This window comes from Centrocercus urophasianus, unplaced genomic scaffold, assembly GCF_019232065.1.
Source record: "Centrocercus urophasianus isolate 14NV4802_14NV808 unplaced genomic scaffold, USGS_Curo_1.0 seq_13, whole genome shotgun sequence".
In the NCBI taxonomy this organism is placed as follows: domain Eukaryota; kingdom Metazoa; phylum Chordata; class Aves; order Galliformes; family Phasianidae; genus Centrocercus; species Centrocercus urophasianus.
The window spans coordinates 11,398,502-11,425,271 of NW_024884475.1; the positions used below are offsets into that span (position 1 = coordinate 11,398,502).

General features: G+C 38.1%; 1 protein-coding gene across 2 annotated transcripts in view; it reads right to left on the minus strand.

The window, feature by feature from the left end:
* STK32B (serine/threonine kinase 32B) overlaps positions 1-26,770 on the minus strand; it is a 116,835-nt gene that overhangs the window by 23,455 nt on the left and 66,610 nt on the right. The window contains exons 3-4 of one of the 2 annotated variants that reach the window (XM_042812383.1): positions 21,513-21,550; positions 12,361-12,450 (exon numbers count right to left, since the gene is read on the minus strand). In XM_042812383.1, coding sequence (XP_042668317.1) covers positions 12,361-12,450; positions 21,513-21,550 — 128 coding nt within the window. The remainder of the gene's footprint in view (positions 1-12,360; positions 12,451-21,512; positions 21,551-26,770) is intronic. The other variant, XM_042812384.1, reaches the window with a different exon arrangement.

Here is a 26,770-nt window from a genome sequence, read left to right on the forward strand (position 1 = left end):
ATTAGAATATGGTAATTAAACACAAATCCTAATACTGATTTTTTTGCTGTGACAAACTGTCAGGATTGGAAATACATGCTGTGTCAGTAAATTAATGAATTTTATAAAGCTAACTTTCAAGGAGAAGGAGTTGGGTAGAACCCTGCTCTTTTCAAAGCAAGGGCCAGTTAGCTAATTTCAGCAAGACATAATGTTGCTGTGGTTATTCTCAGACTGTTATATCTAAAGAAGAGAGGATATGAAATGAAATTAAAAAAAAAAAAAAATCAGTCATGCTTTTCTAATTACCTCACAGCAGAATCTCAGTATGCTTTGTGGAAAGCACGCTTTCCCTGGAGATTCTCTGAACAACACCATCACCAACCATAACATCATGCTTCACTGCAATTACCCGGTGAGCCTCTTCTGGCCATGACACTGAGTCTAATGCACCACATTACCACCCGATTACTATCTCATCGCATTCTAATGCGCATACTGCAAGGAATAATTTAGTCTGGTCATGCTTAGTTCTAAATGGCACTTAGGGATTTAGCACCTAGAGAAGTACATTTAATTAAAGAACATTCTTTCCAGAGGAACTTTTGCAGTCTTTGCACCATTACACGTTGCATGCTAACAATTTACAGATCTAGTTGAGTTCAGAATCTTGAAGAACCAAACCCAATAGAAGATTTGGGTATCCATGATTTCATTGTGACAGAACTCTAGTCTGAAGAACAAAATAATGAATGAAAGTGGTCTTATGCTTTCTAACTATAGGACCATCTCTAAATAGATGTGGTAGGAGAAAGGCAGGCACTTAAACATTTCTTTGAACCAGAATATATGTGGCCAGGGAATAGCTGAAGAGTGAATCTTAGGTATCCATAATATTGTGCTGTGATCCAGTATGGTATGAGTGAACAAAACCTTAAACATTGTCATGATGAGTTAGCTCTGTCTCACCTCTAGCTAATATAGCTCAGCTTCATAAATTCATAGAATAATGAATAAATTCATAGAATCAGAGTGACTTGGGTTGGAAGGGACTTCAAGAATCACCAAGCTCCAATCTCCCTGCCACTGGCAGGATTTCCAACCGTTGGATTAAGAACTAGATTAGGTTTCCCAGGGCTCCATCCAGCCTGGTCTTGAATACCTCCAGGGATGGGGCATCCATATTCTCTCTGGGCAACCAGCTCCAGCATCTCACTGTCCTCTCAGCGGAAAAACTTCCCCCTGACATCTAATTTAATTTTTTTCTACTTTAGAATAAGACCATTCCCCCTTGCATCTTCAGACACGCTTCAGACATTGTTTGCATTCCACTAAATGCTCTCTCGTATGTGTAACTGTGTTACGTGGGTGGTTCATCACACAGGTATGTGCTGAGGACAGATAGATTTTCCCATTTTATTTTAGTGGATCAATACGTCTAAATACTTCCTAAACTGTGTACCAGGCACCAAAGTCATTTTGAATATCACTGTAGGTACCCTGTACTGAAGGTTTGCTTCATTTAGCCATATTTGGAATTATTTTTCCCACAGTGTGACTAAAGAAAATAACCTTTATGGACGTTATTACTCAGCTATACAGATACAGTACTGTTTCTTTTTTTTGTAGCTTTAGCATTGTAACAATGTGAAGAATCACTATCTGATTACTGTGAGCTAGAGATGAAAGCACTTTATTGATGTGACCTATGACATTACCAGAATGGAACAGCTATTTTTGCTAACTCAGCCTATGAGTTATCCACCTCCATTTTACTTGCTTACTACAAAAGCTTTAGCATCAACTGATTCCACGTTAAGCAGATGAACAGAAAATGCTTTCCTTTGTTCACTGGCCCTGGTGTTTTGAAGCTCTGTTTTCTTAAGCTGATGATATCAATCTTAAGATTGGAAAATGGACAGTTGGGCTCCTGCTTTTTAAAGTAGACAACCACTTTTCCTCTGCTTTAGTAATATTTGCACTCTGGCTGGACTGACCCTCTGCATTTGGTCAGCTTCAGAGGAGCTCTGGTAAGCACCTGCTTCACAAAATAAAGGAGGGCTGCTAGAAGATGTAATATGAGTTCTCATTTCCTAAATAGAGATTTATTCTCAGGGTGAAGTCTCAACTCCTCTGAAGCAAAAAAAGAAGTTTCCTCAATTTGCAAGGCTGTTGAGTACCAGTTTGAGACATTAGGTAAAAATGGAGGCCTCCAGCCTGGACAGAAGATTTCTGCCGTTTGCCTGCTTTGGGATTCTTACTCAATTCAGAAAATCAGCAAATTCTCCAAGTGCTCAATGTTAGCCAAAATTTGAACAATTATAATTGTGAAATATGGAGTACAATATTTTTTTTTTTTTTTTTTTTTTTTCTCTGTAAGAAAGTATGTCAGCAGAAACAATTGTGAGTACTAACTAGCTGGATAAAGAAAAAATTAAAACTGGAAGAAAAGTTAAAATTCTGCGCTGGTTTTCTTTAGGATTTTTACTGACATAGACTACATCTAATCTTTTAAAACTTGAACTCAGCCTCAGGTTGGATGGTCTTCCTGCAACCTAGAAGCTGCTGTGGGCTGGCTCTTATGTCCCTAAGAAGGATAAATTTGACCTTGCCAGGTTCGAACTAGGGGCACACTTTTCTCTCTGCATCCTTCCTGCAGAGATCTGCAGATCCTTTCTTCTTGTATCATAATTTTAGATTCAAGATGAGAGGAATACCTATGTCTGTCACCCCACGCATCTACCAAAATGCAAGGATACTGCCAGATAGAATTCATTCAGATAAATGGAAGGGAAAGAGTGAATGTAAGAGCAGGAGTTACAGATCTTTTTCCTTGAATAAATTCTGCTGAACAAGACTTCCAGGGAGAATACATACGTATTTCTAGGTCTGATTCTGTTGATTCTTTTGGGTGAGGGTTGTAGTACTATCACATACAGTCAGAATGAAGGCTGGTGAACCTCAGCTGATCACCTTCTTGCTCAACCCTTCTTAGTGTTGTGAGGAAGAGGCCAGAAGTTTCAGTGGGATCTCAACAGTCTCTCAGCAGTTATCATGAACAGCATGGGCTGTTCAACTTTTCTCAGATAGATGGAAAATTTGTCACCAAGAGTACTGGGATCTTATGAAATTCTCAGAAGCAATGCCATCTTTTGGCTTAGGCAAAAAATTACTCTCCCTGTGTGGCAGAGGAGTATGACCAAGCATCTTTCATACCAGGCTGCACTAAGCACAGACACAAAGCACTTCAGAAATAGCTAGGACATCTCTATGATAAAATCAGGAAAATAGCTAAGAGAAAATTGAACATGAAAGCAAACCTAGTGTGCCTGCATCAGTCTCAGAAGCAGTGACTTCCTGTGATACCCATGCTATTGTTCTATATGCTTAGCTATACTTGTAGATTCAAATAATTTTGTGAAATATAGAGCAATTTCTGACAAATCAATTTGCAGATACAACTCCTTGCTATAACTGTCAGATTATTTACATTGTAAATGACATAGAGGACTGGCAATACTTTACCCTTTTTGTGGAATATTATTAGTACTGATACGATTCCTAAACTTGAAATTAAAAGAGAATATCAGTGTAACTGAAGAAAAAAAAAAAACAAAAACAAAAACACTGAACCCTGATTTTCATTACTTTTTCTTGCTTTAAAAGAGTATTTTGTACATAGAATAAAACGCTTTTAATTAAGATTTCTAGAAGTCTGCAGAACATTCATAGGAGTGCAGAACATTTAATTCCATAGTTGAACTGTAAGCTCTCCAGGTGTCTGAAATTCAGGCCATTTTAATTTGGTGCCCAGTGGCAAGTATGAAAAGGCTGTCATGAGAAAAAGAAGTCAATTAGAGGTCACAATGGAAGCAACAAATAACAACCTAATTTTTTTTTTTTTTTTTTTTTTTTTTTTTTTTTAAGAGAGCATTCTGGTTTAATCATAAAGAAAAATCATTGGACTAAATCATAAAATGAATAGGCCTTGTAATAAATAAAGGTCTTGTAATGGCTCTAAAATGAATCCCAAATAGCACAAAATAAAGTTTCTTGTCTCATGAGCTGATTTAAGGCTCACTTCCTTAGCATGAGCCTAATCAAAGAGCGCCTAGCGTACTTGCCTGGCTCTGTGCAGGAGGCTATGGAGTGTTGATTAAGGAGCTTACAGAGCTGCTGCTTACAGTAACCCAGCAGCAGCTTCCATGGTCTGCCTTGAAACTTTGTTAAAATGGTGAGAGGAAAAGTGCAGGGAAATGAATGCACTACACCTGTCCCCAAAGGGCATTTACCTCTCAGTAACAAATCTCCTCCTTTACAGTATGTAAACAATATCTTGCAAGTGATTCTTGAAGACTGATTAGCTGTAGAGAACTAATTGTCCATGCGTAGGTAAACACTGTCAGTGAGAACTGCAGAATAAAGCCTACAAAACATCAGTGTTAATAATACTACAAAATGAAATTAAAATTAAAAATACAGCCATAGTGCTTTGGCCTGAATGTTTGTTGATGACCAGGATGTCCAAAACATTTATCAGGAAGGATAGACCAGGCATTGACCATCCAGTTGGCTGGTCACTGCTCTCTGCAGTGAATTTGAATCTTAGCCGAGAACCTTCATGTTAGAAAGGGGAAGTGGAGTTCTGTGGTATATCACAGAGGTTGCAAAGAAATTCACTGCTAATCACGTAGCAAATCATGCCTCAGTGATGTGTTTTATTGTCGTTTCCAATGTTTCAAAGACAGGAAAATAAGTTCCAGTGTTATTAACTGAGTTTAAGAGAGATACCACAATAGGGTAACATTCTGCTTCCACACATTTGTCCCTGAGAATATGTAAGTAAATATATACACATACTAACAATGTATACAGTACAAAAATTTTGCAACCCTAGAATTTTCTAGTTTCAAAATGTGTGGATGACTTGATGTATACAGTGTGTTTATAGTTCAGTCACATGCACTTTGCTGACTCAGATTTAATGGATGACAGACTGAGCGGAATAAAAAGTCGATTTGCCTTTTAAAATAATATTCTGAGAGCCTTGAACTGACAAGGTCTGCTGAAATATTAACTGCTTTCTCAGCACTGTGATGAGAAAAGAATAATTTTCAGTTTCCTCAAAAAAATAAAGACAGAAGGTCAGTAATTCTTCTGGGTCACGGATTAAACAGAAAACAGAAGTCAAACCATAGTGATGACAAGTGATATTCTATTTATAGAGTTATTTATTTACTTATTTAAAGAGAAGAAAACAACTTATTTCTCCCTGAATATAAGCATAGGCTTTGTTAAGCTATTGATTTGCCTCCTAGAGTTTACTTTCTTGTATGGTGTAAAGGTCTAAATTAAAATGGATAGCTTTCTGACTTAGAACTTCAGTCTAATGAAGTGCTAACTTCTATTGTATAACATAGAGAACTGCTCAAAGTCTGACTGTGCTGAGCAATTTCATAGCATGAGGTCTAGATGTATTAAAGCAGTGTAGCTGATTTTGTACCTTTATTCACATAATACACCTCAATAGTTTTAACACTCATATTTAAGGCAATTATTCAATCAAAGCCAATACTTTACAAACCATTCCCTGAATACAGACACTGCATTTACAATGCCTTATTAGTTTGTCCTAAGGCCAAGCAACCCTGCCTGCTCTCATTCAGTGCTGTCCTCATAAAACCTTCTGTGTTACTTAAGCACTGGACAGAACCCAGTTCTTGTCCTTCTATTTGCGTAGAGAAACTCTTTCCCAGTGAAGCTCCAGCTCAACTTCAGGCACACAGCCTGTGGTTGCTAGTCCTATTGAAAGAAAGCTCAACAATAGTGAATGTGTCATGGTCTCCTCCTGAATATGAAATTATACAGAATCATAGAATGACTTAGGTCACTGAGCTCCAACATCCCTGGCATGCGCTGCTCTACATGAAATCAGGCTGTCCAGGAGTCCATCCAACCTGGGCTTGAACAAGGATGGGGCATTCACAACCTCACTGGGTTTACTCACACCATTCTCTGAGTAAAGAATATTTTCCAATGTCTAACCTAAATTTCCCCTCTTTTAAAGTACCTTACTTACTCCATCAAAATGCTCATAGTGGCTGCAGAGTTACAGTTTCTCCAACAACCTGTTGAACATCCCCTTACCATGGTACCATTAGCCCTGTGTCTATTCAGCACTAGGTCTCATGTATTCCTGCCATTTGTTTATGCATGCCAAAACCTATGGAAGTCACATTTTTTGACCCAAGAACAGAAGTAATTCAGAGGGCAGAAATTCTCCATTGCATTGCAAGAAGTTGCTGCACATTGTTTCTTCTCCCACCTCTGCTGTATTTGTCTTTCCTCTCACAGCAACCTGCTGAGCTCCACATTGCATAAGGTCTTTTTCAGGCAAGTTTAAAAAAAGAAAAAAATTTATTTCCTGATCTCCTGAGCTTTATGGGCTATTTGTACTTCTGCTCTTCAACATCAGAGCAGAGTCTGAACATGAATACCTACTTGCAGCTCAGTGGTTAATCCTCTCAGCCAGGTGCTCCTAGAACAAGCTGGAATCTCACCAACACAGGGGAGCATTTATCTGAGCACCTCCCAGCCTCACATCTGCTCTCAATTCTTGCTTATCAGAAGAAGCAGAACTCATGATATTTCCTTGAGATCAAAAGGGCAGTAGAGACAGCACCAGCAGAACTCTGTGAATAGGCAGTCAAACCCTCTGTAGAAAGAGTAGGATTTTTAGAAAACACTGCCTTAAATGCACTTGAAAAGCAACTGCCTGTAAAGACCTGTTTCATTTCAGAGCACTGCTTATTGTGAACACAAATAAAGCCATGTTTGAATGCTTCTGAAAATCTAACTCCAAATTTGTACCTGATATATTGTACTTGCCTCAGGAAAAGTATATTTTTACTTTACCTGTAAGGTTGATATCAGGACATCCACTAGCTCTCCTGTGACTCCAGTAGTACTCCCACACACTATTAATTAATAGATAGGTGACTCATACATTTTTAAAGTTTGGCGGACCTCTCTGTAAATCCACACTTCTCTGGTAATCTCAGACATGCAGCTATTCGTCACCATGACAGCAACCTATGAAAGCAGCCATGAAAATCTGAGATAACAAGCATGCAAGGCAGGAAAGGGTAGCTGAATTTTTCCAGGTAATTTACTGCTGTTATTTTGGCTCTGGGTTTTTTTTTCAGGTGTATTTATATCACCAAATATTTTTTATTTGACTGATTTGAAGTTCAGGCATAGTACATTATTTGTATAACTTCAGTCTCTGCTGAAGAAAGCCCCACAGCCTCTACTTAACTCCTCTACCACCAGAAACAAAAAAGAACAGAAACCTATTGTAAGTGGAAAGCTCTTGCAACATTCCTGAATAACATCCAGATGTATGGAAATTCCATCATTCAAAAGGAAATATTTCAGGGAGTAAAAAGCATATGCTCTAGGACTCAAATACTTCATAAATAAGCCAAGAATGGGGGATAGACATTATCTGTGGTGTTTTCTAGACGCATTTTGATGCTTAATATTTTGCTTTGTAGTCAACCAACCAACAAAATTGGCTGGAGGGCCAATATTGCAAACCAGTGCCCAGTGCACTGACACAATAAAACCTTTGACAACCTTCACAGTCACTGGTAGATCTGAGCAGCAAGTTTGTAATGATAACATTAGGTATGGGTGATACGCAAAAGTTTCCTAAATCAGATTAAGGCTCACATTTTATCAGCCAGGAAGGAGGAAGGTAGAGAAACCACCCAGGTTTCTGAAGAAATATTCAGGATCAGATACACAATGTTCAGTAACCATTCAGTAAATAGGCAAATAGGCAGGAAAAAAGTTCAGGAGCAGGAAGGCCATGCTTAAAATTGTAAGATCTGTATCTTAACCAGAACAGGGAGTACAGTTTTATGATATAGATTCACTACATTTTCTCCCGAATACCTGTTTTATGCAGTTACGCTGCATGCAAGCAAATTGCTCCTAGCAATATCAGCCTACTCCAATCAGATTTCAAATAGAAGCATTAAATATAGCTTTTAAAAAATATGTATATTTCCTTAAATTGACCACTGGAAGAAATGAGAAATCCTCTAAGAACTTCCCTGAAAGAGAGGACTGCAGTGTGCCCTCATATCTGATTAAATATAATAAGATCCATGTGGGAGTGAGATTTTCTATATAATCCAGAGGGGGAACCAACTCTTGTCACAACTCATACCCTTACCATCACAAATACCAGGACAGCATAACACAGCAGCCACTAAGGTCCCTTAGTTCTAGTGCTCAGCCAATAACTGAAGGAGATTTTGTCTTGTTATATTGAGGTTAAATTATGATTTAAATTCCTGGTAATCTTTTCCCAAGCATCTAGTGGTAGGATGCGATAGGAAACAGCTTCAAGTTGTACCAGGAGAGGTTTAGATGGAATATTAGGAAGGATTTCTTCATGAATACAGTGGTCAAGAATTGGCATGGGCTGCCCAGGGACTGGTGGAGCCCCCCCACTGCTGGAGGTATCCAGGAGATGTATAGTTCTGTGAATGTGGTAGGTCAGACTGATAAGTCTTTTCCACACTCTATAATTCTATCACTCTATAATGAAAGCTTACCACCAAAAGTGGTGCCTTATTCCCCACTTCTTTTTTTCCCTGTTTCAATCATTGTCTAGATGGCCTATGTAGATCCTATGTGGAAAGCGAGATACAGCCTTAAAGGCAGAAATTGTATGGACTTAAACATCAGGAGTTAAAAAACAAAAAAAAAAAAAAAAAAACAAAAAAAAAAAAAACAAACCAAAACACTTATCTAACCTGAGCTCTGCAGCTGAAAAGTACTTCTAGTACTTAACTTAAAAATATAATTTTTCACATAATTGAAAGACAAAAAGAAGTAAAATGAACACATTCAGAGGAAAAAGCAGCTTCGAGTGTCTGGCCGTATCTGTTAACCTTTTAATGTCTGAGTTTTGCTGAAGCTTAAATACCTAATTTGTTCAACAGAGAATTCTCACCCATTATTTTTCACATGAAGCAGAGAATTTTAACATCTCTAAGTGCCTTCCTGCCTTCTCACAATCCAAAATAAATGCAAAGATAACTGCTGAATCTTTCTGAGTAGAAAAGGCCAAACTTGTGACTTCTGTAGTTTTTTTTCCGTTTTTAAGAGGTTAGGAAGGAACACTGGAAAGGAAATAAGCTGGTGAATTGTGCTCTAGTCTCTCTGTAAAGACACCACTTTTCTGTTATTAGTTTGTTGGTTTCCTTTCTGGTCTTTTATTGTGTTTGTTGTTGTTTTCCTGTTGTGAAACTGCTGCCTATAAGAGAGGTAGGTTCAGGGACATAATGGCCCTATAGGCTGAGGTGAAACCAGATGACCCATTTTCCACTCTCTCCAGCTCTCTAATGCATCTCCTTTCTGAAGTCAGCTAGGGCTCTCATAGGAACCCTCCAGTAGCTAATTTAGCTCCCAGAAATGAAAAAAAAAAACAAAAAAAACAAAAAAAACCCAACACTAGTATTACTAGGGAAAAAAAAAAAAAAAAGAAAAAAAAGAGGGAGCACTCTGCCACTGAGTTACATCGACTCAGTGAAGAGTTTGATGCAGTCTGTCAAAAAGAGATTGGAAGAAGACAAGGAAATGAGGAAGACAGACGTGAGGAAGATGAATGAGAGCAGCAACCTTGGCTCAGCTGCCTATGGCAGTCCAGACATAGGCCAGAGAAACTTTCTTGTGCTGTTATGCTGGGAAGGTGATTGCATTACAATCACCTTGATTACAAGAAGTTCCATTTTTTTCTAGTAAATGGACAATACCATGGAGTGGGATGTAAGTGGAGTTTAGACAGCTTGAATTTGAGGATCTTTGCATCAAATGTACCATCTCTTGGAAAGTGCCAGCTACACAGAGAACAAGTAACTCCTCCTTAGGATGAAGGTGGAAACTAGGAATTCCATAAGGATGGGGTCTCTTTTTTTTTTTTTTTTTAATTTCATCCCTAAAGTACCAAAACACTGCTCAGCAATCGCTACAGATTTTTGAGCTTTCAAATTTAAAAGGTAGCCTTTTTTTTTGTCACAAGAAAAGCCTGCAAAGAAAGACCAATAATGAAATAAAAAAGTAGTGTCCACGTATATGTGCTATAATGGATGGAAAAATGCTTCAAAATATGTTATTTCCTGATAATTTTCAGTAGAATATTTGAATACTCAATTTTTTATACAAATACTTAAATCTGCCTCTGATCATTAGCAGCCAGATGATCCTTTCATTACACACATTCAGATTATGATAGACAGATGCTAAAATGATAACTACCCCTAAGCAAGTACTCAGCCGCCTTCTTTCATAAGAATTATGCTTTCTAATACAAAACTGTGCAGTCACTTCAAGGTTAAAAATGTAAGGCCATCAAAACAGCCATTTAATCAACTACTAAATTAAATCTCAGAAAAGACTCAACTGTTATGACTGTTGCCATTATCATATTTAAATATGGAAAATGTCTATTCTGATTTTGAATCTCTGCAAAATGGCTACTCTCCAAGGGTATTTTTGAATAATCTATATAAAAGAATTTGCACATCTAATGTCCATGGCTCCTAAAAGATTGCAGGCAGCTACTTAAGTAGAACCTGTGAGCTCTGAAACAAACTTTTAACTGAAATGCAAGACTACTATCCTGAAAGCTTTGGCATTTTTTAATATTCCTTTCATCTTGTGTGTAAGGGAATTTCAGCAAGTTTAATCAGTTTAACAAGTAAATTGTACAGCTATTTATCTGCATTTGTTGGGATGAGGTTAAATTACTTCTAGAGAAAAATTGCTTTTTTTTTTTCCTGATTTTTGTTTTCATAAACAAAATCACAGCATGTGGACAAAATAATCTTTTGAAACAAAAGCTGCTGATGTAAGTGAAGTGGCAGCATTTTTTCCTCTCTTCTCTTTCCCAGTAAGAAACATTTGCAACAGCAAATGCTCAGATTCTGGCTCCAAGGGGAAGCTCAGTACCCAGACTTACTCTCCTAGACACTCAATGCCTGTGTCACATGGGCCATCTTGTCCACGTAGAGGCATGGAACCGAACTGGCTAAAGCTTACCAGTGCAAAATACTGGAAAAAGAAATTCTGAAGCCTTATACCTCTGCATAGCCTAAATGCTTGAGCCTGGTCTACATAGAATGTTTCTTGATCTCTGTTGAATACATGTAGAGAAGTCAACTACAGAGTATCAGAGTTTGGCAACGTATGTTGATGTATTCTATTAACCCCCAAAGTAGGAGACCCGTTTCTGAAAAACACAGCTCTGCTTCTGTGCCTAGGTGAGGTTCGCAGCCAGTATGGAGGTGTCCTGAAGATGTTTATCTGCTTCATTAATAGCAGGTTGGCATTGTGCTATTTGAGCTATGAAAAGAAAAATGTGGTAATTCCTAGTTCTTTGGCAAATGCTCTTATTCCATGCCATTTTGCAGAAGTGAGATAGCAAAGTGGCCTTCGCTTCCCTGAATGACATTTTCAGAATACGGTAATTTATCAGTACCTTTCAGTGTATAGTTGTTGCATGTGTCTACAAGAGAAGGTCTAGCAGGCATGCTCAGAGCACGTTTCTGGCTTCCAGAACCTGAATATATTTTGCCTTTAGCTAGTCATCTCCTCATGCTATAGTAGTTCTGTGTACAGACAGAATTAAAATAGCAGATGAGTAGAAAGCCACGGGTGGGACAAATCACACATATTAGTTGAGGAAGCTAGCAGATAACTTTGTGGGACAAATGACCTACAGGAGATGCCTTCTGTCCTTCAGCTCCAGGGGAAAAATTCGAATTATCATCTTATCCAAGATGCTTAACTTTGAGATACATATACAGATAAAATAAAATCACATTTTACTCTCCCAGCCTTCAAGATATGCATTTTAAATACATGATTAAAAGGTATAAAATGCCCCTTAGAACTATAGGGCAAGTACTTAAGTGGTTAGTTAGACAAATTTTTTGAGGTATTCAACATAGCAGAGCAATTAAGGATGTGCATAGATATATTTTAACAGACATTACATGTTCTCTGCTAGATCATAACCACAGCAGTGAAAATGATCATTTATTCTTGTCTCCAGCTGTGGGGAAATCACAGCTGAGCCTTTCCTGACTTCACAAAACCAAGTAGACCCTGACTAAAAGCACAGTGGAGACCACGTTCCTGCCCAGTTCCTTCATCTCTGATATTTTCTATTGCTAACACACTCATAAAAAAAGAAGCCAATCAAATTTGCTATATATTTTACAACTTAAAATCCTTTTAATATACCATGAGTCAACCTTCATGTATCAATTTTCTTACGTTTTTGAAACTGTCTTGAAAACTTACCCATGTAGGGCTTTGTGCCAGCCATAGATGAAGCCTTTTCTGAGCCTTTTACTATGGTTGCAATGTTAAAGTCAGTGATATGAACATGTCCTGCAATTATACAAAGTAAAAACAGAAGTCAAAATAGCACATCTTACAAACATTCCTTGCTTTATTCAGTGTTTAACTGATAAATCTGAACAATTTAATGTCTTATTATTTACTATTAAGCACAGCTCATAGCTTAAAAAAAAAAAAAATAATAATGACAGCAAAAAAAAAAAAAAAAAAAAAAAACCATGCTTTTTTTTCCCCCTGCATGGTTGTATCTATTATTTGTTTGCACACTGAACCTCACTTCTGACCGTCCCTGAACCTCCTCCTTCTGTGAGAACCAAGGACAGCAATTGTCTTTTTGGAGCAGTAATGCACAGAACAGTGCTGAATTTCTTGGAGTGATGTGTGAACTCTACCTCACCTTTTCTCTAACTAGAGCCATCCCTCACAATCTCCTGCACTCATGACACCTGTCTGCCATCACATCCACTTTGTGTTACAATCAGCCTGGCTTTTTCAGGGTGTCCTTGGGGCAAAAAGGGAGCTGAGAAGAAAAAGGGTATTTTAAAAATACAGTAACTACAAAATTAGATTCATGGTAGCAGAGGAGCATTTGTGTAACAGCAGCAGGTCCCAGACAATCCTTCCTTTGACAGCAGATTACAAGATGAAAGATATTTGACACAATACAGACCAAGGACTTGCTGCCTGACCTGGACTGCTGATTTAAACTCAGCTAATCAGGTTGGATGGCCCAAACATGCCATCATTACTTTTTCCCTAGGGTGATTTATGGCAAGCACAGGGTAAATTGCTCCACCATTGCAAGGCAATAGTTACTAATTCTCATCTGCCTTAGGCAAGTAAACTGAATGCAAATCCAGAATGAAAATGTATCTATCTGCACAATTTTGTCTGCATAAATCTGCTGGTATGTTTTGCATCTCCTACTTAGGGGCTAGTTCCTGCTGTGGACACTTTGCCTGTGATTCCACCTGGCAATGCCACTGTGGAGGACATGGATAGGTGCTCCCTTCCCCAGCTTAGCCGCACACTCAAATCATAGTTGAGACATCTTGCCTTTAGGTGGAGTCCTGAACGTTGAGTTCCTCTGATACTTTCCCCTCCTCTTTTTTAAAATCAGGATCTCATACTCACTCAGTCCACAGCACGGAGCAGGCTTTGGGCATGAAGCAGTTATTGTTTACCGTCAAAGATGAAAAGAACGTAGAAGTTGATTTGCCTGTGGTCCTGACACTGAACATTTCCCCAGTGCCAGACTGAGGAACAGCAATCTCAATGAACGATTACACTGCTTTGACAATTTGACCTAGATCCTACTCAGAGTCTTCAGGAAATGTACCTGCCAGCCTCCAAACAGTCTTCAGCCATACGTGAACTGAAATTCTCAGAGTCCCCTCATTTGGCCAGACCTAGGTTACTTTTGAAAGTAAAATGGAAGAAGGCACATCTCATTTCCAAACTTGAACATATTTTTTTTTCAAATGGGTTACATAGCAGAAGTTTTTGATTAAGTGCTTTACACATTTTTTAGTCTTCACAAGAACTCCTTCTGTTGTGGTGATGCTTCCTCCTAAGACACCCTGCCCAAAACATGAGCAAAAGGTAAACAAAAGCATTGAGCAGAGCAAGTAATTCCTTCATAGAGAGTGGAAGGTGTTGCTTCCCATAAAAGCAGTCAGAGAGCACAGCCTGTCTTGCCACCAGTTTCCAAGATGGCATTCCTCCCTCTTGCTGGATGCAGCTCATGGCTGGTGAGGAGAACTTTTCTGCAGTAGAACATGATGGCAGAATGCTTATTGAGAAGGACAACTGAACCACACACAGGCACTCCATGGCATTGATGCTTTAATTCCATGTGCACTGTAGAATGAAAAGCTGCAACAATCTTAAAAACTAAGAATTTTTTTTTTTTTTATAAAGTTGTGTCATTTAAATGACACTACTGTAAATGATTCTCCCTATTAGAGTGCCAGCATGATAGCCTGTTGCAAAACACCTATCACATAATATTCCATTCAAACTGATCCAAACAGTTGATTTGTAATGAAAATTGCCTCTCCTGCAGTGCATTGTTTTCTCTCCCTTTTATTAGATTTCTTTTCATTTAACAAAACCAAAGTAGCACATGTGTGAAGGGTTATAAATGTTAGTTGGTGTGTTTTGTTAAAAATGCCTCTCTGTAAGGGAAGTAGATAGGCTTGAGAGCTCTGCATGCTGCTGGTGATAAAGTAGTAATGCTTTGCTCCCATGGTCACAGAACCACACAGCAAAACCACATCTGTATCTCTGGAAAAAAGAACACCTTTGTTCTTCTACAGCCTCTGGGGTGCCTGAACACAGATTTTGCTTGATGCTTAGAGGGCTGGTAGTTTGCCATGGAGGACAGGAAAGGTGTCCTCTGGGCAGGTGGTGGTTGTGCTGCCATTAGGACTGCAAACAGACCCCAATTTGTTATGAGCCTTTCTAATCAGTCTCTATGACATTTTTATGGCTGCAGATGCATGTAGTCACACACGTTATAGAATTGTAGGGGACGAAAGGACCTCTAGAGAGTAGTCCAACCACCCTGCCAGAGCAGATCCTAGACCAGGTGGGCACCCAGGTGAGTTTTGAACATCTCCAGAGCAGCAGACTCCACAGCCTCACTGGGCAACCTGTTCCAGCATTCTGTCACCCTTACTGTGAAGAAGTTCTTAAACGCATTTGTGCAAAATTTCCCATGCTTCAATTTGTGGCCATTTCCCCTTGTCCTATTGCCACTCACTGCTGAGAAGAGTCTGACCTCGTCCCTTTGCCTCCTGCACCTTAGATATTTATGGACACTGATCAGATGCCCCCTGAATCTTCTTTTCTTAAGGCTGAACAGACCCAGGTTGCTCAGCCCTTCCTCATAGGAGAGATCATCTTCGTGGCCCTCCATTGGACTCTTTCCAGGAGATCCTTGTCTTTTTTGTACCAGGGAGCCCAGAACTGGACACAGTACTCAAGGTGAGGCCTCACCAGGACAGAGTAGAGGGAGGGATGAAAGATAACTATTTCTGCAGTAAAAATACAACAGTTCTGGCTATTTTAATCTATTTCCAAAATTTCAGTTCACAGGGACATTTTACCTTCTGAGCTTCACGCCTTGTACTTGATCTCTCTTTCCGGATTTTATCTAGAAAAACTGACCATCAAGCTCAAGTCCAGTATCCTGGCTACCTTCTCAGGTACCAAGTACTGTACTGGACTGAACAGTATGTCAGCACCACCTGGATTTGGCTATTAAGAGCTGTGAAGCAGGGCAATGCACAGCAGATTCAACAGAACCTAAATAAATTCAAGTATCACAACAGAAGAGTTCTTTGCTTAATGTCCTAGGATGCATGACTCCATGATAATGAGAGGATAGCAGATAGTGGAGGAGGCAAATGCAGCTCTCTGCAAAATGGTTATTTCAAGTCTGATTGCACCGGTTTCAGCTAAGTATACACGTATATTTCATAGAAACATAAAGGCTGAAAAAGATCACTAAGATCATCTAGTCCAACCATCAACCCATCACCACCACGCCCACTAGATTATGTCCTTTAGTTCCATAACTACCCTTAATCTTAAGTAGAAAGAATCTCAATGACAATTATTTCAAGAACTGCATTCCTCTAGTGTGCTGCCAAGTAAGGCAAATCTGTAAGTTAGTTTCTACAGACAGTATATGACCCTTTAAAGCTTTGTGTGCATCTCAGAAAGAATGCATGAGGTATAAACATATGGGGCACGTATACATCAGTTTATCACATACCCACCAAATACCTAAGGCATAAAACAAATCATCTTTGACTATAACTGATTATTTTTTTTTGCTAAATGAGAATAGATCATAATTGTAATTAAAACAAGTTCTGATAGGTGGCTGAGGCTGGCTGACTAACGAGTTTCAATGGGTTTTAATATTCTAGGGTATGAAAGTGAAGGGGTGAATCTGAGGACAGAAAGAAAAAAATACCAGTCTGGAGTTAATGCCACCAGCTCAGCATGCATCAGATCTGATAAGAAATCTCTGCATAGTAATATTTTGGATCAAATTCAGATCTACTTTGCCCAGAAGGTCAAACTCTATGAACTATTTAAAAAACAGTTCTTCACATTCATCTATATTGAGTACAAGAGTGTCATCTTGCATCCAGATGAACTTTGCATGCCTTGTCAGCTGGACACTCATCATCAGGAGATTGCTAGAAGCCTGATGGTCCTGCTTAAGGTGTGTTCAAGAGTCAGCATTCAGGGCTTAAACTATTGAATTTATGGGTGGTGATTTTTATTCATCCTATTTTTAGTTTTAAGACCAAGATTGCTCATTGTCTACATTTTTCAAACTTGATGTTAATTTCCAAATGAGAGTCGAGAGTCTCACATAAACAAGGAAATAGACTTTTAAGGAAAGATTTGATGATCATAAAATAATATAGTCGTATATAAAAAGGCAAATAACACACCAACTTGAATCTACGTTTCTCCCTCCTAAGAGAAATGATTATTGAGTAAAATTATTACTGATAGAAGCAATAAACCAGTCAATTATAAAAGCTTTTAAAGGAGTTTTGGGATGTCATAAAAACGAGGAATAAAGTGAATGTAAGCAGCATGTTTCAAAACAAATGAAAGAAAACACTTTTATAAAAGATGGTGAACTGGTAGAACTTGTTTCTCCATGTGGTTGTAAAGGCCAGTTTTGGCAGCAGCTTCAAAGAAGTAGTAGTAGAATTCATTAACAAAGACCCATCCAGATTTTAATGGGAATATACAAAGCTTTACTAACATCCTAATGTAAAAATTGCAGGTGATAAGGATCACCGAAGCATCTGATGACTAGAATTGGCAGTGGACATTGTCTGTGGAGATGATCTTTTGACTGTGATAGAATACTGGCTGGGATCCCGTGTATGATCCTGAGGTGAATTCTTTGAATCATAGAATCATTAGAGTTGTAAAAGACCACTAAGATGATCTAGTCCAATCATCAACCCAGTCTTCCTTGGGAAAGGAAATGCAGAATGCCATGCAGAAACCTTGCTGTATCTTGTTTCAAGACATCATTTCACACTTGCCTGACAGGAAATCAAACCCTTGCAAATTCTTGGAAACAGAATAGTAATAGTCTGGTTACTCTGCACTACACAAAATCTGGATGTCAAAAGGGGAGCCTCATGATTGCTGCAGAATGATCTGAAGTGCTAATAATGCTGTTAAGTAGCTATAGAAAGAACAAGTTATCATCTCTGAAAAAAAAAAAAAAAAACCCAATATCCTAATATGATTAATACTCTTTGTTTTTCTATATTTCAGACATTATATGTATCCTCAGATGCAACAACTAATAGATCATGGAAATATTTAAAGGGATCATTAATTTCTTTGACATTTCAGGAAAAATGCAACATAGACCAGACTTGTCAATCTTTAGTCCTAAACACTGTCATTTCAGATATATGGATTTAAGCCATTAATGTGAAAAGAGCGGTGGAGGGAACAGAATACTGTTATCAGGAGATTTCTGTAGTTCTTTTCCCTGTATAATAAAATAATAGTAGCTGCCATGAACCACAAAGCAGTTTTTTCAGTTGTTACTGGAGTATCTATTTGAGGCACATGCTAGAAGAAGAGAACTCTACTGCTAAATTTAGAGGTTATTGATAGTTACAAGCCTTCTGGGAGAGAAGAAAACACAACAGAAGAGATTTGTGTTTGTTTACTTAGTTCAATTTCGAGTTTGAACCAAAAAAATGGGACACCATTGTTCCTGCTGCAGCACCCTGAAATGTTTCAAATCTCTCCCATCACGAAAGAGTGAATATCTCAAGGACATCTGACAATCATCTTCTGCTAGAGGCTTAAATATTATCTTAATTATCTGTTTTCACAGTTCTTGTATAGTATGACACTTCTTGTGATGTCCAAACTCATCCACTACTACATCAGAACTTCAGCAGAACACTAAGTTCCTACACTACAGGAAGTGAGGATTTGTTCAAATGCAACAGCCATAGGAACAGAAACAGAGTAAAGAAGCTGCTTACCTTACACACACATATATTGAACAATTGCTTATTTATTTATTTTTGCTAAGTGAAAGTTGATGGTTCCTCAAAAATTTGTGCTACTGTGAAGTGTCTATATAATCAATGAATGTACAGATGTTATAATTACGAAACATACCAGAGAGTTTGGCTAAGCAGTTATTATACCAAAAGAGAATAGATAGAATGCTTACCCATATCCTCTACTCCCTATGAAACTCCAAAGGAGCAATCTCCAGAAGACATCCTTCCCTGCTGCTAGTCAGCTCTTAAATGGGTTCTAGAAGATGTGGAGCCTGCCTCCACCTCTTCTGACAGCATAGGTGAATTGCTTTCACCTGTGCTCCCAGGGCTGACTCATTGCTCACCTCAGGTGATCTGTCAGAGGTTCAGGCCATGATTCAGCAGTTCCCATACAGTGTCGCATCTTAATTGAAGCTTTTTTAGGGCTTTTGGATAGGATTCATGTGTCTAAATTTGGTTTTCTATATCTTTACACAAAAGTTCCTCTGTATTATTCACTGAAGAGAAATAGATATTAATGCTTAAGTGCAGAAAACCAAAATGGATCAGATGATCTAAATGAGTCTGTATCTATAAATAAATGATGATGACCAGCATGATACAGACACTACTACTACATCGTCATCTCATTTAGTGAGTACAGGGTCTCTTGCCCAGACTGGGAGAACTACAACACCCAGACACAGCAGGTCTGTGAGCTGATTAATTCTGCTCACCAAGGTCTACCTTGGTAAAGGCTGGTGAAGCACCATGCTGCTTTGCAGAGCATGGGCTATCCATCCCAATATTTCCAAGCTGGCACTAGCTGATTTTGTTGCTGAATATTTTGTAGTCACCAAAATGTAATTCTGCTGGCTCTTGTGTAGCTCATCTACACTACATTGGATCCCATAGGAAAGCACTTCCAAGAGGCTGATTTTGTGTTGTAACTGACCTTGCTGAGGAGCAAGGAGAGATAAGCGTAACTACTTCAAAGGCTGTCAATCAGAGATTTAACACTCATAGTCATTTCATGTTGCCTTTCCATCTTTAATTCACACAGGACTTAAAAGACAAGATATTTCTATTTCATGCTTATTTGCTGATATTAGCGTCTAGGGAAAATTAACACATGTGAGTCTGAAACACTAAATTCCTGAAGTCCTAGATGATTTAAGACTGAAATATCATTAAGTTTTATTGGCGTCAGTATTCCCAGAGGTAAATTCCAGCTGTCTTAAATGTTACTTCTTTAATCAACTTTAACATGCTGACCCAGCAGCTCTGCAACAGATTTTGAAAAATAATTGTATCTTTGGCGTCATTTCAAGTCTGTATTTTTTTCAGAGATTAACTGCTCTTAGTCGATTTCTGAAGTGTATAAAGCAAAACAAGTCTTTCCCAGCAGCAAACACATGTTAATTTCCATTTTGTCTGTCTTGTACTTCTGTTCTAATTAATACAAGGTCAAAACTTGCTTTTATTATATTTTCTCGTATCCTTGCTATAAATGGCTGCAAAAAGATGCATTTCATTTTAGCAAAATACTTCATATATTCTCTGCATCTGTATGGTTCTCATAAAAAAAAGTCAGAATTTTTATTCACTCAGCACATTTTTTGCTTGAGATCATGGAAATAGTCTTGAAAATTCAAAGCTGATTATGTTGTTAGACATTTTTAAGTATTTTTTGAGCCAGAACTATATGTAGAACCATGAAAATTTTACAGGCATTTTAGAGGCAAATTTCAGATTTCGCATCTAAATTTAGGAAAATAATTTCAGATGAACAATATTTTGCTATTTGAAATTTCCTAATCCTTCATGATTTCAGTACAGAAAATAGATGCTTGGTACTGCTGTATTGGAAGGTCCCTAAAGAGCGATTATCATTGAATCATAGAATCATAGTATATCACAAGGTTGGAAATGACCTGTAAGATCATCTAGTCCAACTGTCTTCTCATTACCACTGCTACCACAAGCACTAAACCATATCTCGCAGCTCCTCATCCAGGCGCCTCTTGAACACTGCCAGGGACGGTGACTCCACCACCTCCCTGGGCAGCCATCCCAGTGCCTGACCACCCTCTGAGAGAAAAAGTTTTTCCTCATGTCCAACCTAAACCTCCTCTGGTACAACTTGCAGCCATTTCCCTGGGTCCTGTTCGTTGCCTGGGAGAAGAGGCCAAATCCCTCTTCACCACATCTCCCTTCAGGAAGCTGTACAGTGCAATGAGGTCTCCCCTGAGCCTCCTCTTCTCCAGGCTGAACAATCCCAGCTCCCTCAGCCGCTCCTCATAAGACTTGTGCTCCAGACCCCTCACCAGTTTTGTTGCCCTTCTCTGGACACGTTCCAGGGCCTCAATGTCTTTCTTGTAGTGAGGGGCCCAAAACTGAACACAGTACTCGAGGTGCGGCCTCACCAGTGCTGAGTAGAGGGGGATGATCACCTCCCTGCTCCTGCTGGCCACACCATTTCTAATGCAGGCCAGGATGCCATTGGCCCTCTTGGCCACCTGGGCACACTGTTGGCTCATGTTCAGCTGAGCATCAACCAACACCCCCAGGTCCTTCTCTTCTTCACACTCATCCAGCCACTCATCCCCAAGCCTATAATGCTGCATGGAGTTGTTGTGCCCAAAGTGCAGGACCCGACACTTGGCCTTGCTGAACCTCATCACATTCATATCAGCCCAGTGATCCAGCTTATCTAAATCCCTCTGAAGGGTCTCCCTACCCTCAGTGACTTACAGTAATCATGTTATTAAAATATTAACTTATTTTTGATTGGTGTCCCTGGTGATCCTCATTCCTATTAATTCTTTCATGTTCAATTCAGATCAGTTTTTTTTTTTTTTTCCCATAGGAATGAGTATTGCAAAACTGCCAATTGGACAGGGGGATGTGCAGAATGTCCAGATTTCAACTGGAATCCTGCAGCTCAAGCTGACTTAAAGACCATGATCCACCATATCACAGACAGCTCACAAATTAGAGGCATCTTGGAGAATGCAGTCAATATTTACTCACCATGCTCGTCCAGTAATATGTTGTCAGGTTTGATATCCCTGTAAAATAAGAAAATGCATGCATTATAATTCATAGCAAAAGAAAATGTGCAATTTAAAAATGTTTTCCATATGTTTGCAGGGGTCAAGTAACTTAAATTAGAGCAATGAAAATCGTATCATATACAAAGGTAAATGATTTTTATCTACATTATTTACTGCCTTGAAAGCATGCATACTAAAGATGTTGCCTAGGTTTCTATTTCATATGTTTTTGTTTTCATATGGTTAGCATTGACAAAGATTTGGCTTTCAAGATGTATTTTACTCTTTAAAGTAGTGGGAACAACAAAATGGAAGATTCGCATCCTGGATGTGCCTGATTGCCTCAGGGACTCTGCATGTGACAAACACAAGAAATCAGTTAACTGGGAACATCACTGATCTACCCTTTCTGCCAGACCTACTAATCTGCCATGCTCATATGCAGGAATCACTCACATATTGGAGAGTCCTGCTAGATCTTATACTACCCAAGCAGGTCTAGCAGCTCCCTTTTTAGCACTTGAATCTACACGTGTCTGCTTGCAATGGTAAATAGCAGGCTTGGAAAAGGGGTGGTGCTAAGGAAATGTGGGATGTGATGTATCAAAACATCAGCTCAACTCTGATGTTCTTGGCACAAAGAAAAGACACTGGTTAGAGAGCCATGCTTGTCTTTTTAAGTTGACCTTTACTCTGCTGTCAAGAACAATGGAGACAACTTTTCTTCACCACTGCTGGACAGTGCCTTCACACTGGCAGCTCACACCTAATACAATTTTGAAGCAGTATTGCATTTCCTGAAGGGAAGATACATTGATCTGCCTTGTGCAAAATATTTGCCTCTTGGGCTAAATTCTTCACGGATCTCAGAAGAGAATGCATTGAAAAATGTATTCCAAAGATCTGTGTATTTTAATGCAGCCAAAGGATGACTTGATTATTCTGATTTAAACATTTCACTATAAATCCTGTCTGAAATATGTACTTACGCATATTTAGATTTCACTAACAAATTTTACCAAGTTTTCCCATGAATGGAATAAAGAGAAGAATGAAGTGTTGCAAAAGGATAATATTGCATCAGAAGTTTTTTTTTTTACTTTAAATGTGGAATGATTTCTGAAGGAAATGTCAGGAATAAGATAGCAATAGCATCTGTATACATTATGTATGAAGTGACTTCGATATCTTTGTTGACAAAAGTCAACTTGCAGCCTAATACTATGAATTCCAAACTTTTTAGCTTTTCCTGAGAATCATATGAAAATATGAAGTACACGAAGATTATATTTACAGTTTGTGAAGTAAAAGCTGGGAAACAGAATAAATAAAGAATTGTTTTGAATCACGTTCTGCATAATATTGTAGGATGTGTGCGTGCATAAGGAAAATGATCTCACTATGCGTTACCATCTAGAATGGAAATTTATACTAATATTTCAGTGTGAACACCTGCTTTTCTTCTGTATAACTTACAGGCTATCTATAGTGGTCTGATTCAGGAGAAAGTTTGATATATACTTGTAATATAAAGAGGAGATCTCTCCTAGAATCCACGTCAACAACAAATCTCTGATTTCTAACTTGTTTCTTTCCTCTTCCTCACACTCTCTTGGCACATAGCTTACTATTTCAGAAACTCTCCTTCCTCTGATTTCACATGGCTGACGTTATGAGATACAGATGAACTGTAGGTTTGAATGCCTTTTTTATAAGACTTATCTTTGGTCGAATTAGCATAGGAAATGTTATACATTTTTATATGTAGTTTTATACATTATCTCTCAGCTAATGAGACAGTTTTCAGAAAAGCTACTTCTCATCTGATATCAAATATATTTGCTAGTAACGAGCTGATCTCTAATTACTGATAACTGTTTCCCAATAAGAGATTGAACTGTGATTTCAACAACTTTGTATCTGGCCCATGACTATTAAGTACACCATGATTTTCAGTGGAAATGAACTTGCAATTATGACTAATAACTATTGAATTAAATATTTAAAACTTTGTCTTTACAAGATTTAACAAGCATAATATGACTCTGCACTTCTCATATGGGTGAAAAATTGGAGTCACAGACATATCCATGAGTGCCATTCTGTGGCTTGTTAATATCAGTGATAAATTCATTCTTCATACTGTTTTCAACAAACTGAGGAAAAAAACCCAACTCTTGGAATGATAAAATCATGAGTACTTCCCTGAGAATAAAACTGAGAGAAAGGAAATATTTGACTTTATGAGCTACTGTCAAGTCTATAGCAATGTGTCTCCCAGGGATTGCTTATTACAACAAGTCCATGCCTTTTCTCTCTTTTTTTTTTTTTTAAGAAGATGATTTTAAACAATATGAATATCTATTATGGTTTTGCACTATTGCATAGACTGTGTATTTTTATTGTCACCAGAAAAGACACTGACAAATCCACTAGTCAACCGCATATAGTGTCAAATATATCTTACATGCAGTTGTATCTGCAATGTTCAGTAAGCTGAGCAGTAAAAATTATACCTCTGCTTGTCTTTCTGTGACTAATGCAAGCAGTGGCTTATACTTGATACTGATTCTTATCTGAGGGATCTTTTCCATCACTGTCTTTGCTCATTCTCTCTGAGGCAGGACCGCAGCTGGGGGCAGGGTGTATCAGCTTGCAGAGGTAACTTAATAGATTCATCTGTACCTGACGCAACTTGATAGATTCATCACCATGTCTCCAATCTCATATTTTTAAACTGACTTTACAGCAAGTAAATGTCATGGGCTAACCTAAACAAGAAGGGGAACAAGTTTCCTATGTGTATTTTTCCCCTTGAGCATAAAATACCACTGTTTTCAGATCACATGCCCGGAGTTGTCTATATGTGATATATGAGATATATGAGAAAATAAAGCACAAATTAACAGTAAAAAGTGTGCTTTCCAGTAGCAGTCTATTATGTAGTTATTCCCAGTCTACAGCATAGAACTCGAAGATCACCCCACTGGAGGCACCTTGTTGAAAGCTTTACAGACTGGAGAGGGATGAGCTCACAGTCATGTCTTTGCACCTTTAATACATTTGGCTTCAACAGAGTCAGTGTGAAGACTTGGAAAGTGTAGGAGCATTGCAGTTATAGTTAGAGGACCTCTTCAGAATGGAAGGCTTGTGGTGTTCACCAAAAGGCAGCTAGCTCCTTTGAATAAATGCTCCGGTTAAATTCATTTATATAGTGAAAATGCTGTTTCTGTAGAGATATGGATTTAAAAGATAATAATTCTTTAGTTAAGCTGTTAAATTCAGAAATGTTAAATAAATGAAATTCTGTTTTGACTACACATCATCAGAAAAAGTTTTTCCTTTTAGCAAACTTGTTCAAATGGGGAAAAGAAGGATGTGAAATTCAGTTCCTTAACTTCAGGGTTTTCCTGTTGTTTATACTCCTAGTTGATATAATGAACTGAAATACTCATTTCATAATCCCAGTATATTGAAGTAGCTCATTAGAAAATTCTAAAGACTTTTGCAGACAGCAAACTTACTCATGTCCAGACTCAGAAAAGCCCTGGGCTACCTTCAAACCCATTCACCAGCAACAGGGTTGTCTATAACTAATTTCTAATCCTTGACTTTCTCATTCTGTGCTGGTGCTACTCCAGTTCTTCTTTGTATACACAGAAAAAATATAGAAATGGAAGCAGAAAAACCTTCAAAGTCTTCACTCACTGACAGGACAAGGTTATATATTGTAACTAATATAACAACCCAAAAAAGCAGAGTTGAAAACAAATGAGAAAAAAAGGTTGGAAGAAATATGGTTCAGTTTCTACTTGTTGCTATTGCTTACGAAACCATTTCTGGCTTTCTTCATTCACCTAGCAAGAAACGTCAAATAAGGCTGCCTGAAGGATGGAAGTACCTTTAAAAGGTGCTTCATGTATTTTCCAAGTAATAATGAATAATTGATAATCTATTTGTATCTTTAATATCTAGGTCAAGTGGACACCGAAGACATTCTTTCTACGTGGAGTATAACAGTGAGTCACTCATATTCATTGCATATGCCAATCAGAGTCTCCTGAACTCACTTGAAAAGATTCTGTTGATTGTAAAGGACTAAAGCTCAAACATTTTCAGTTTTATTCACTGTTTCCATCCACATTCTTTCCAGGAATTACTAAGTTTGGTTAATAATTTTCTAAATTCAGAATTGGAAAGGTTGTGTAATTTCCATCCTTGGAGGTTTTCAAGACCTGACTAAATAAAAGTCCAGAAACCTGTTCTGATCTTACAGCTGACCCTGCTTTGAACAGTGGACTCTTAACAGTTCTGGAGGTCCATTCCCACCTGAATTTTGAATCTATGAAACATAACACATCTAATTGTTCATCACTATTTTTCCTCTTCCTTTTGGCTAAAAACAAGTTCATGAAAGATTTATAAGGGACCTGGAAGGAATCTTTGGTATAGTCCAGTTAGTCCAGTACAGATGGAAGCTAATCAGAGCTTCCACATATTCAAATCTATCCCAGGGCTTAAATACTCATGAAGAAAATAGTAGGAATAAATAGCTTATCTCTAGCATGAAAGGAGGTTAAAATTCAAATGCTCTGCAATTCACTGTAGTTGTAACATAATTCTAATTAGCTATGCGACATAGAAAAAAATCAGCTGATAAGGAGTCTGAGAAATCTCAATAAGAGTGTGAAAATTAGGTGAATATATTGCCAGTACCAGATAAAATGACTAGAAGAGAATGATCTTAATTGCTTTAAAAGGAAGAAGCCACACTTGTGTTCCTTATATAGATTAAATAGTCATATTAAAGAAGACTGCAAAGCATATGGTGATGCTATTTACTGTAAAGCTTGAAGTCCAGAGCTATCTCCAAAAAAGTTCCACGTGTACTGCTATGAAGTAACAGCCAGGACATTGTCACTTTTCATTCCTTTTTGTCTCTATTGGACTTCAAATATTAATCTAGAAAGGACAGGCTTGTGGCTGATGAAATCAACCATGCTTTGCTCAGTTTACCTAAAGAAATATTGAAAAATGTATAATGATATAAAACAGTGTTAGGTTCCTCAAGCTATCTGATTTCACAGTTTTTGAAATAAAGCACCGAAAAAAGAAAAGATCTTGGAAGGCTGAACAACCACAAATTAAAAAGGAATGGCTGAGAGGAAACAATGAATAGATTAGAGTTGTTTAGTTAACGAAAGAGACCTGTATGATGTGATGTGAAAGGCATAT